This window comes from Aspergillus ochraceoroseus (assembly GCF_002846915.1).
Source record: "Aspergillus ochraceoroseus IBT 24754 chromosome Unknown P175scaffold_2, whole genome shotgun sequence".
Classification (NCBI taxonomy): domain Eukaryota; kingdom Fungi; phylum Ascomycota; class Eurotiomycetes; order Eurotiales; family Aspergillaceae; genus Aspergillus; species Aspergillus ochraceoroseus.
The window spans coordinates 1,142,952-1,155,345 of NW_024468477.1; the positions used below are offsets into that span (position 1 = coordinate 1,142,952).

Sequence of the window (12,394 nt, forward strand, 5' to 3'; positions counted from 1 at the left end):
GCATGATTCCAATAGTACCGATAAACTACTTAGGAGTTAGGACTCCGAATAAATAAAAAAAAAAAAAAAAAAGCAATGACCCATAACATATATCCTCCATGTTAAGATCAGCATTTCCATGGAATATAACTGGACGGGAATCACCGAGTTAAGACAGCAAAGACTTCTAGACTGTAATCTGCCACTGATGATCAGGTCAGCCTGGCCCGATTCACTGCAAACAATGTGCAGTTCGGAAATTTCAAGCGACCAGGAAAATAAACCCTAATGACAACTCGTGTTGACCGGGGATTTTGTTTTGTTCAGGATAGGATGCGAGGGGGTCACGAATTATTGCCACTTGTGTCTCAAAGTAGTACCTCTATCATCCCATCTAACTTCATGAGGAAGGGGATCGATCAGTCCCTCCCAACACGAGCTCATGGCTCGCGCTGGATGTACGGAGTCGGGAGTCCTCCATAATGCGGATTCTCCCATTCTATAATTAAACTATAAAGAATACCAATGTTTATTACTTTCCATTAATGCTTAGATTCAACAAGAGATTTAGGTAACTATCTGAGACACGGCTTACACTATAAGGTGCCATTATAGATCCATGATATCCTCACCAAGCGTAAACCGTCTCCATACTGTAGTGGCAGTATGGCGAGTCACTCATTTTTCTCTTGCCAGCAAGCGGACAATTCCCTACACATTGTTCCTGATTCATGTCGAGGAGGATTCGATTTCTCCCTTCTCTTCGAAGAGGTAATTCTCGGTGCTTTGCCTGTGGGCATAAGTTTAGCCTTTATACCATGGCGCATTTGGCATCTATTTCAGCGGTCTCGCAAGGTTGTCCCATCAATTCTGGGATACTCTAAAATCGTAAGTCCTGAGCCTGAATCTCATTTGCCTTGGAAAGGACATCTAGCATCATCATACAAGGAACACTCATCGTTGCTTCAATTGCGCAGTTTTTTTGGTGTTCTTTAGCAATTCTGCAACTCGCATTGACCATACAATGGACGCTCTCATCAGCCCAACGCACAGATGCCTCTATCGGGGTAAATACGGCCATGACCATTGGATTTTTCCTCCTCGGTCTCCTCTCCTACGCGGAACATAGCTTCTCGACCACCCCATCTTTCCTTCTCAGTACATACCTCTTTGTTACTCTGCTCTTCGACATTGCAAAATCGAGAACCCTTTGGCTTCGACAAGTTGGAGGTACTGACGAAAAAATTGCTATCCTTACGTCCGTCGTGGTCGTCACAAAACTCCTCCTCCTTCTACTGGAGACAGTGGAGAAAAGGCACATTCTCCGTTATGACTACCGAGGATATCCACCCGAAGCCACAGCCGGTATATTCAACAAGGTTTTCTTTTGGTGGCTGAACCCTTTGTTTCAGCGGGGTTACTTGAAATCTCTCGCTATAGATGACCTCTATGTCCTTGACAAACAAATGGTCTCGAAGCGACTGCATCAAATCTTGGAAAATGTTTGGAAGAAAGGTAACCTCTCAGAGCGTTCACAAAATCCTGCCCGAGCTAATAAACTGCAGAGAAACAAAAAGGCCCAAATACCTTGCTCCTCGCATCACTCAAGGCGTTCAAATGGGAGCTTTCTGCAGTAATTCTCCCACGAGCCCTCCTTGTCGGGTTAAACTTCTGCCAGCCGCTGCTCTTGCACCGATCTCTCACATTCTCGACAGAACCAGTCAACAACCACACAAACAATGTCGGATACGGGCTCATTGGGGCTTATATCCTTGTATATACTGGGATGGGAGTAAGTTGGTCGGTCTGAAATCCAGTAGAAGCCTACTGACCGCACTCACTCCAGATAACACTCGGTCAGCACCAGCACTTAACGTATCGTGCCATCACCATGGTACGAGGCGCAATAGTCTCGATGGTGTACAAAAAGGCGTGCACGTTGAATCTCAAAGACGCCGACCCCGCGGAATCAGTTACTCTGATGAGTGCAGATATAGAGCGCATTGTACAAGGCTGGCAGACCATGCATGAAATTTGGGCGAACGTCATTGAAATCTCTTTGGCAATCTTCCTTCTGGAAAAGCAATTGGGCATCGCCTGTGTAGTTCCAGTCGGCGTCTCAATCGGTAAATCCAACTTGTCCCCAGTTGCTTTTTGTCAATAAAGACGTCACTAATAATGCATACTATACAGTGGCTCTAGCGGGATGCTTGGTAGGAATGGCTTTCGTTGTAGCAAGGCAAGCCCTATGGCTTCAAGCGATTGAGAGACGCATATCAGCCACGACTTCAATGCTAGCTTCCATGAAAGGAATCAAGATGCTGGGCCTGCAATCATGTCTCATGGCGTGCGTCCATGGCTTTCGCATTGACGAACTACAAATATCAAGGAAGTTCCGAAAGATCTTGGTTTGGAATATGGTCTTCGGTTAGTCAACACATTTCACCACTTCCCATACGGGTCTAATCCAAACGTACAGCTTGGCTCACGCGAATCTTCGCCCCTATTTTTGCCTTGGGCGCTTTCGTGGCGATCTCTCATAATAATGGCCACGACTCTGCCTTGAACACATCAAAAGCGTACACTGCATTGTCACTCTTTTCCCTCCTAGCAGATCCAATTCTGTCCCTTGTGATGGCCCTAATGGCGTTTGCCGGGTCTGTTGGCTCCTTTGCACGAATTCAAGTATTTTTAGATAAGGAAAGCCATCTCGACCCACGAAATAAATGCTTGCCTATTCCTTTGAGCCCCTTCAAAGAAGAATCAAAAATATACTCCCAAATAAAAGAGTTAGATGGAGTCGTGAGTGGATCAGACTCCCATTGCTCGAAAGGGTCAGCTTCGTCCCTGCTTCACCAGATGGTCATGGTTCAAAACTGTTCTTTCATATGGGAGAGCAATAAAGAACCATCAATAAAAAAGGCGACCTTCACCATTCCTTCCGGAAACTTGGCTATGTTCATAGGGCCATCTGGCTGCGGGAAATCAACCCTACTTAAAGCCGTTCTTGGAGAAGTTCCATGTCAAAGTGGAACTATACAGCTGGCAACAGAGAGCATTGCGTTCTGTGATGAAACACCGTGGCATATGAATGGGTCGATTCAAGACTGTATTGTGGCCATGTCCCCATTTGATAGCATGTGGTATGCCACTGTGGTCAACGCCTGTGCTCTTTCCACGGATTTTGAGCAATTACCGCGTGGAGATCAAACACACATCGGAAGCAAAGGAATTTCCCTCAGCGGTGGCCAAAGTCAACGAATCGTACGTCACATCTGTCATTCTTCATAGAGTAAGAGCTAACCACCGTAGGCAATCGCACGAGCCGTTTATGCACGAAAGGAACTTGTCGTCTTTGACGACGTCTTTAGTAGCCTTGATGCAGAAACGGAGAACCATATATTCCAACACTTGCTGGGTGAACATGGTCTTTTGCGTTCAATCAGCGCAACAGTATTGCTCGCATCATCATCTGGCAAGTCCTCCAATCGATCCATGAGGGTTTGCATTTCTAACCCTTTATACAGTAAAACGGGTCCCTTTTGCGGACCATCTCGTCGTCCTTGACAAAGACGGCCATATAATTGAACAGGGAAGCTTTTCAGCTCTTGACGCATCAGGAGGCTATGTTGCAAGCCTTGGCCTGAATTCCCCTGAACCAGACATCAACATCCACAACCCGCCCAACTTATCGGGATCTTCCATAGCCCAGTTCCATTCGGTAAATGAAAGCATAGAGGAAGAGACAGAGAATTATAGGGGTAATGGCGATATTTCAGTATATTTATATTATATTCGATCTATCGGATGGCTCTCTACTATATTCTTTTGTGTATCCATTTCAGGCTTCATATTTTGCATTTCTTTTCCAAGTGAGTTATACCATCCTTCCATCACCCACCCCTCTGTTGACATTTAAAACAGGCATTTGGGTGAAATGGTGGGCCAGCTCCAACGAAGCCAATCCAGGAAAGCACACTGGATATTACGTGGGAATATATGCAATGCTAGGGGTAGTTGGGATGTTGTCTCTGATTGCAGGCGCATGGTTAGCATTCCTAGATCCGGTTTACCCCCCGCAGTATGGCTCACCAGTCACCAACTCACAGGCAAATGATAATCAGAATGGTACCGAAGTCAGGTGAAGCGTTTCACAGAACGCTTTTGAGGACAGTCCTAAGGTATTGAAACGCGAATCTTGCTAAGACAGGTGTTAACAGTACCAGTGCCCCCATGCTATTCTTTTCTACTACAGACAGTGGATCTATCCTCAACAGATTCAGCCAGGATTTGCAGCTTATTGATATGGAGCTTCCAATTGCTGCTATAAACACATTTGCGAGTATGTCTCTCTCCACTTACAAAATCATAGTACGACTTCATAATCAACTAAATCATGAATTTAGCCCTCGTTCTCTGCCTCTGCCAAATGATTTTGATGGGGATTGCCTCCAAATACGCAGCCATCTCCTTTCCTCTAGTCATTCTGGTTGTCTACACGGTACAAAAAATCTACCTCCGGACATCAAGGCAGCTACGATTCTTGGATCTTGAAGCTAAAGCTCCGCTGTTCTCTCATTTTACCGATTCCCTCAGCGGGCTGGTAACATTACGAGCATTCGGGTGGCAGCACAGGCTACAAGAAAAACACTACCAGCTTCTCGACCGCTCTCAGCGGCCATTCTACCTCCTCTACGCTGTCCAGCGCTGGCTTACATTGACCCTAGATCTGGTAGTGGCCGGCATCGCAGTGCTACTTATCATCCTGGTCGTCACATTACGCGGTAAGATCAGCGCAGGCTACGTCGGAGTAGCACTATTGAACGTCATCATGTTCAGTCAAAGCATCAAGCTCCTCGTGACTTCCTGGACTAATCTCGAAACCCATATCGGCTCAATCCAACGAGTCAAGTCATTTACCGAGACTGTCTCCTCGGAGGATCTTCCCGGAGAGAATGATCAAGTTCCACCAGACTGGCCAGCCAAAGGACACATTGAGTTCAAATCCGTATCCGCAGAATACAAGTAAGTCCCCAACCTCATTCACGCATCCCATCCCCATACTAAGTTAGGGTTCCATACAGAGAATCCGAACCCGTTCTCAAAAACATCACATTATCCATCCAAGAAGGCGAAAAAATGGGCATCTGCGGTCGAACAGGAAGGCAAGCATCTCCTCTCCTCCACGATCCCCCAAGGAACCTAAACCTAACCCACGACAAATGCAGCGGCAAAACATCGCTCATAATGAGCCTATTCCGCATGATCGAGCTGCGCACAGGCACCATCACAATTGACGGAATCGACCTAACCACCCTCCCCCGTCAGGAAATCCGCTCACGCCTAAACGGCGTCTCGCAAAGCCCTCTCCTGATCAAGGGCAGCGTTCGCCAAAACCTCGATCCAACGGGGCAAAACTCGGATCTTGCCATTCTCAACGCCCTAAAAGCCGTCCACTTACACGCCAAAGTCCACGAGCTAGGAGGCTTAGACATCGACGTCGACGACCTGCACCTCTCGCACGGCCAAAAGCAGCTCTTTTGTCTAGCGAGGGCGACTCTTCGGCCTGGGAACATTCTCGTCCTCGACGAGGCTACCAGCAAGTACGTCCTTCGCATCCTCCCTCCCTTTCCTATCAATTTTAACTTGATTACTAACATAAGGCTAAAAAAAAAAAAAAAAAAAAAAAAGCGTCGACTCCAAAACTGACGAAATCATGCAACGCATCATCCGCGAGAAATTCAGCTCCCACACTATCCTCACAGTCACACACAAGCTCGACTCCATCCTCGACTACGATAAGGTGATTGTTCTTGAGGCCGGACGGGTCCTCGAATCCGGTGACCCCTATGAACTTCTCATGGACGCAACGTCGCATTTCACTAAATTGTACAACGCCAGCCATGTAAATGAGGATCCTATATTAGTTTAGTTTTGTCCTTCCTGCCAGGTTTATCTATCACAGCGCTTTCCTAACTTAACTATAACTAGTTAGCCTGCAATTAAGCTTACTCATAATGTGCCTGTCTTTAGTTAACTAATCTAATCTATTCGATTCAATATTATTATTATATTACGCTTGGGGGGTGTCTCTCGCTAGATTCTTGTTCCTTTCCGTATATAGATCATGTTTTTATATCCAGATTTCATCTGGCAGTCTTTATACACTACCCTACCTACCTACCTACCTTGTAACATATCTACCTAGGTCCCTAAGTAAATACATTACATTATATACATACATACATACATACATACATATATAGATAGATATCCATCCAGCCTATTTATTTATTCACTCATGGAGAATTACTAGGTAGGCACTCCCTACAACTACGACTACGAATACTTATATATCTCCCACTCGTACAGAGGAGATATAGCACACACACACACATACATAGAGAGAGAGAGAGAGAGAGAGAGAGAAAGTAAAGGAAGAATAGTGAATAAAAAGCCGCCCCCATCCATTGCATCCTATTTGCGCCGTTTCGGCAATCCAAACTAAAAAAAAACTAAAACTAAATACTAAATACCTAGACTAGAAACTTGCACATATACCAGTACAGCACAGCACAGCAAACACGCAAACACTTAAGAGAGAGAGAGAGAGAGAGAAAAAGAAAAAGAAAAAGAAAAAGGCAAAAAGAAGCCTACAGGTACAAGTACAAGTACATTAAATGCAGCTCATTCATTTCTTGGGAATTTGTATGATAAATACCGACCAGATAGACCATGAAACAAAGTTGAAAAAGAGAGAGAGAGAGAGAGAACTAAGCGAGCAGCATCGTGTCATCATTATCAGCTAGGCCTTCGTCGTCATCTAAAATCCCAAACTCCCAGTCTCCTCTTTCGATCCTACTGACTCTGTCCAGCTCCAACTGGTATTCGCGACGTAGGTGGTCCAGGGTGACGATGACCCGGTGGCGTGGGGAATGAGAAGCGGCAGGGATGGAGAAAGATACGGAGGATTTTGCGCCGGGTGGGGGGAGGATGGAACCCGTGCTGGCGGTGAGCGCGACGATAGAGCCGCGGTGGGATGCGGGAGACGCGGCGACATCGTCCATGAAGACGTTTCCGTCGTCGTCGGCGGGCTGGTGGCTGCTGGTCGCGCTGCTGCGGCGGTGGTTATTTGAGAGATCGTCTTTCTCGACGAGGATGTAGGCTTCGCTCTTATCTACGCAGGCGAGGAGGTTGATCAGAGACAGGAGCTCGCGGCGGATTTCGTTGCTCTCAGGGTCGTCTTCTTCAGGGATAGGGTGGTGGTGGAGGCTGTCGTTTGCTTTGGCCTTGCTGAGGACCAGGTGGGCGGATGAGGTGTCTCGCGCCTGGCGGAGCCGTTCGACGTTCCGGTACGCTACTTCGGCGGCTCCGCGGTAATCTCCGCGTTTTATGCGGTACGCTTGGAGAATTCTGTGGTAATTCACTGTGTCTTCCGCCCACTTGTTTCCGGTGTCGGTGAGGGAAGTGAAGGAGGTTTGCCTCCGAGCAAGAGAAACCAGGATTTCATCCACATGGGAAGTGATGTTAGGGATAAGGGAGGTAGGGAAGTGAAGGATCTGCGCGAGGCCAGCGGTGCCGGGCCCAGAGGCTGCGAGAATGCTCGTGATAAGGGAGGCGAGAGCTGATTTTTGCAATGCAAGATCTCTGTACCGGGAGAGCGCGGAATATGCTTGGTCGAATTGACAGTTTTGGAGCGACGCATAGAACAACCGCGAAAGGAGATCTGTCCGCAATCTCGCCGACTCTAAATCCTGCTCGCTGCCATGCTCACTAGCGAGAGCCTGTAGGGCTAAGCTTGCAAATTCCGAGACATGTGAAAACGCACGCGCTTGCTCAAATATTGACAGGATATGCTGGAAGTATTTAGGAAGTCCATTATGGAAACAGTCTACGGAGACAATGTCGAGGAGAGTCGACGACATCTCGTGCAGGTTACCAAGAGGTTTTCCACACGCTAGAAGAGTCAGTACTTGGGATGACGGGTGCAGGTCATAAAAAAAAGACTTACAAAGAAGGTAGGCCGCTTTGCGGAAATACAAGGCTGCGGTGTCGAGCTCAGACATAGCCACATATAGACGACCCTTGACGTAGGTTGCCCAAGAGGTGCTTGCCTGGAACCTGAGGAAGTCCCACGCGAGGTCAATGTTGTTCTTCGCTATCAGGTCGCACTGAATGTAGACCAAGGCATTCGGGTATGCTACCTCGCCCGGACGAGTCACCCAGGACAGTACATCCTGGATTCCGAGAGTCAAGGTATAACTCTGGGGCAAACCAATCGTCTGACGGGGTTTGATGTCCGTGGCAAAGAGATCCTCTAGAATGGTGGCAACCCTTCCTTTACCATTCACGGATGTATTCTTCAAGGAGAAGGACGGAGTTGACGGCTCATCAGTGGCCTTTGTTGACTTATCAGTGCACTTCCGGGTATTTGAGCTGAGCCACAACATCATCTCATATTCGCGGAGAAGAGTAATCAACTCAACAAACAGCTCCACCGCGTCGAATGCCGAGCCCTCCTCTTGTTGCACCTCGCCGTCCACAAAGACAACAAGAACAAGGAGATCGGTTAGAATCTGGCGCGTAAAAAGAATCGTCTCCTGGACGCCGTTCACAGTAGCCTTGACTCCAAAATGGGTCGGGAGAAGGTCGGAATCCTTCCCAGGGAAGCCGAGCGGGATTGTTTCGAGGATCTTGTAGAATATTTCGCTCGCTAGATGATATATGTTCAGCTGTTCATTCATAGCAGCCACCAGTTCTTCGTATGTCTGGTTAGAAATCTGCTCTGCAAAATCACACCTCTCACGGAAGGCATCCATCCTGTCCGGGACGGAGGATGAGGGCTCCGCAAATATTTCTACCTCGATCGCACCCTGGCAAGCTGCCTCAAGGTCTGCTGAGAATTTCTTCCTGAACCCAGAAGCAACGGTGATAAGGTGCGACGCTTCTTCAAACAAGTCACCAAGCTCTGACTCTAGATTTCGATGCCTCCATCGATCTACAATCTTGGGGCCTTCGTTGCGGAGGACAGGTCCCGAGTTGTGCAGCAACAGCTCCGTTGAGCTGCATTCCCGAACCACAGCACAGCTATCTGAGAGCAGAATCCATGGGATTTCGTAGTATGCATCGTACGCAAGCGTAAGAGGCTCAAACTTCTTCTTATTAAGATCATCCGCAATTTGCCAGAACTGCCGCCATTTAGAGTCGGCATCGGTGCGATACCGTGTGAAATCCATTTCATCATCAGCGAACTTTCGCAGAGACACTGTCGCCGCGATTGTCGAGCATAGGCGTTCCGAAAGAGAGGCGCCTTTCTTGAGCACGCTGGAGGAAGACAAAGGTTTGAGAGCTTCCTGGTAAATCGCCAGTGCGGTCTCGAGAATCTCTGGTGAAAACCTGTTAGGGTGCAGGAGGAATTTCAACCATTTCTCTGTCGGGTCCACGACATCATTTAGCGCCATCCGCGGCGGAGGTTCTTGTCTGCGGGTATCTGAAACAGTCGAGGTCCAATTCGTCGCCCAATCCGACACCAAAGATTCAAAGTTAAAGTGAAGAGTGTAAAGTTGATAGAGGCCGCTATTTCTCCATAAGACCCACAGTTCCATGCGTTTCCCTTCTTCCGCCGGCTTGACCTGGAAATCGGCAATACTCCAGAACATATTGCCAGTGGAATCCGGATCCCAGGGTCGGAGCGTGTCGTCGGGGAAGAGATCTTCAATAATCAAGGGAGAGGTCAAGCCTCCCTTCACAGCCCAGAACTTGAAACATCCATCTTCAAACGGAGAATATGTAACCACATAATAGCGATATCCACCCTCCAGAGCCCTCTCGACATTAAAGACCCGGATAAAAGACGATTCAGAGGGGTTCAGCGAGTACGATAGCGCATCGGTTTGTTGTATCTCGCGGCCCAGTAAATCCTTGGTCGCGACCAATCTATTCGTGGCCAAGTTCCAGACCTTCAATGTATGATTCAAACAGACCGCGAAAGCGTATGTCTGATCGGATGTCGTAGCAATTGCGTTTGCCGCGTTCTGGTCGAGAGTGCGTCCCCCATACTTGATCGAAGGCTGCGCGTGCCACCTAACCAGTCCGCGGAAAGAGGAACCCCAAGTTCTCTCATCAAAGGTCAGAGGAGACCAATGCGAACCTAGCCAAAGTGTCCAGGTTAGCTAAGGATTTTTTTTTTCGCTTTCAATGAAATTTTTCCGGATAGAAAAAGGATCGTTACCATCATCAGCGGCCCTCCTAGTCAAGCGCAGAAGAGAACCATTATCCAGGGAAATGAACAACTCCAACGGACTGCTAGCATGTAATCGGTGCGGGTGTGAAAAAGACAGGGGCGCCGGAACACAAGACTTGCACCAATCCCCAACGTTCTCATCAATTGAGGTAGCTCTCCTGAAAAACTCCGGGCGCAGGGCCAGCGTATGCAGCTCCTTGGAGGCTGTGATCACAAACACATTCAACACATCATGCTCCTCCAAGTCTGCAAAGTCAACGCCCGAGGGGAGGATCTCTTCGTGGAAATCCAAGCGCAGAGTGACGTTGTATTCGTGATGTTCAATCCCACCCTTGGTCAAATCCACGCATTGAATCTCCAGAGTCTTGCCTTCGTTGACAACTCTCCACAGGAACGCTCGGGGATAAACGCTACGTTTGCGGAAATACACCGACCCCTGCGTTGCTAGATATCGCCGTGCAAAGTCTTCTTCATCCTTCGCAACGAAGTCGTCCTGGCCTGTGAGCGTAGAGATCGAGAATCGAGGGCGGTTCTGGGGGCTCGTTTGCGTGGGAATCGGGATGTTGACGACGGTGCTCGACGAGTACGGCCGGAGGTCGACCTGGGTATCCTTATAAATTTTTGCCATGTCGAATTGACAACAGACCACCTTCCACAATCTGAGGTTCGGGGATTCGTCAGGTTCAGGTCTCCATCGCCGGTAGTCGCAAATGGCCGGAGGTGGAAAGGGCAGAAGCTGAGTTGGAAGTGAAGCTCTTCCGCAACTCAGAAAAAAAACAAGGTCTTGGCGCCGCCCCCAGCAACACCACCGCCTTCAATATCATCCCTCTTTATTCTTTACTTTAGAATCGGTAACTACTGTTTAAATACAGAAAAGAAGAAGAAGAAGAAGAAGAAGAAGAATATGTACTAAAGAACACACAGCTCACAAACGAAACAGGGCTCGTCTAAATCAATCATCGAATCATAATCTAAAAGCACGTTCCAGAGTTAGTCATTCTCTAGATCCTTTGGGCTCGGGTCTCCGATTCCATCCTCGTTGATAGCAAAGAGGCAATCGCTCTCCGGAAGACAGGGACTGTCATAGATCTTGCAGATTCTAGTCTCGCCTCGTCCCTTTTTCAAGCTCAATCGCGTCGTACTCGCGTGCGCAATGATATTTCCACCGATGGGTTTCTTAGGATCGGGATTGAACATCGAACTCGGGCCACCATCGACTTGCGCAACGACCTGGTTGGTGATAACGACCGCGATACCAAACTCATCGGCGAGACGCTGCAGCGTTCGCATAAACTTGGCCAAATGGGTCTGTCGAGTCGACAGCTCGCCGCGGCCATTGAAATCTGTTCGGTACAATGAGGTGGCAGAGTCAACCACCAACAATGAGAATCGAGTTTCACACATCATCTGAGATGCTTGGTTGAGCAGCTGGAGCTGGTGGTCGGAGTTGTAGGCGCGCGCATAAGCCACATTGTCCAGAACCTCCTCGCCAACAAGGCCATATCGCTGGGCAACCGCCAGCAGACGCACCGGTCGAAAAGTCCCCTCGGTATCGATGTAGAGACATTTTCCTTCTCCTCCTCCCATGTCAAACGGTAGTTGGCAAGTAACGGCGAGTGTGTGGCAAATCTGGCTCTTTCCTGTTCTAAATTCTCCAAAGATCTCCGTAATTGATCCCGTCTCGATTCCACCTCCAAGGAGAGTATCGAGTTGTTTAGAACCGGTGGTGATCGATATCAGTTCGCTTCGTCGAGCGTGCATCTCGGTGGCTGTCGTGAACCCCATCGGAACCAATTTCGCAGCTGTCAATTGAGGTCTGTTAGGCACTCGTACCTTTTGCAATGCAAGGGTCACTTCGTAGATTGACTCACCCTCAACTAGAATCTTCGTAGCCTTCTGCTCCGAGATACCTTTGATTTGTTCGAGTAATCGCTTGGGTCTAGAAACGCCGGGCAAAAGCAAACGTCAGTTATCTGCGTTTTATTCTTAAAACCCCCCGGCCATGGGGGTTGAGAGGAGGATGTGAGGAAGTGGTAAACCCACGTATATGCAATTGACTCAACTGTATGATAGCCAGCATCGACAAACAACTTAATATCTCTAGCTGTCAAGCCCGCCATTCCCTAGGAAATTTATGAGTTTCTTTCACAATCCAGGCAGGGTTGAATGGAA

General features: G+C 48.2%; 2 protein-coding genes across 2 annotated transcripts; one reads left to right on the forward strand and one right to left on the reverse strand.

Moving 5' to 3' along the window:
- Positions 1-645: 645 nt before the first annotated feature.
- abcB (putative ABC multidrug transporter) lies at positions 646-5,932 on the forward strand (the record flags this gene model as incomplete). The annotated part of the gene is made up of 15 exons (XM_040898816.1): positions 646-867; positions 957-1,494; positions 1,545-1,771; positions 1,826-2,105; positions 2,173-2,406; positions 2,459-3,243; positions 3,292-3,454; positions 3,507-3,851; positions 3,904-4,027; positions 4,089-4,160; positions 4,206-4,321; positions 4,386-5,004; positions 5,064-5,144; positions 5,208-5,582; positions 5,671-5,932. The coding sequence occupies 15 exons, from the start codon at positions 646-648 to the stop codon at positions 5,909-5,911; spliced, it is 4,422 nt and encodes a 1,473-aa protein (XP_040753922.1). The 3' UTR covers positions 5,912-5,932.
- An 820-nt stretch (positions 5,933-6,752) lies between these two features.
- Positions 6,753-10,850, reverse strand: P175DRAFT_0490988 (nucleoporin Nup120/160; the record flags this gene model as incomplete). Its single annotated transcript, XM_040895817.1, has 3 exons — positions 6,753-7,936; positions 7,991-10,129; positions 10,211-10,850. The coding sequence occupies 3 exons, from the start codon at positions 10,848-10,850 to the stop codon at positions 6,753-6,755; spliced, it is 3,963 nt and encodes a 1,320-aa protein (XP_040753923.1).
- Between the last annotated feature and the right edge of the window lie 1,544 nt (positions 10,851-12,394).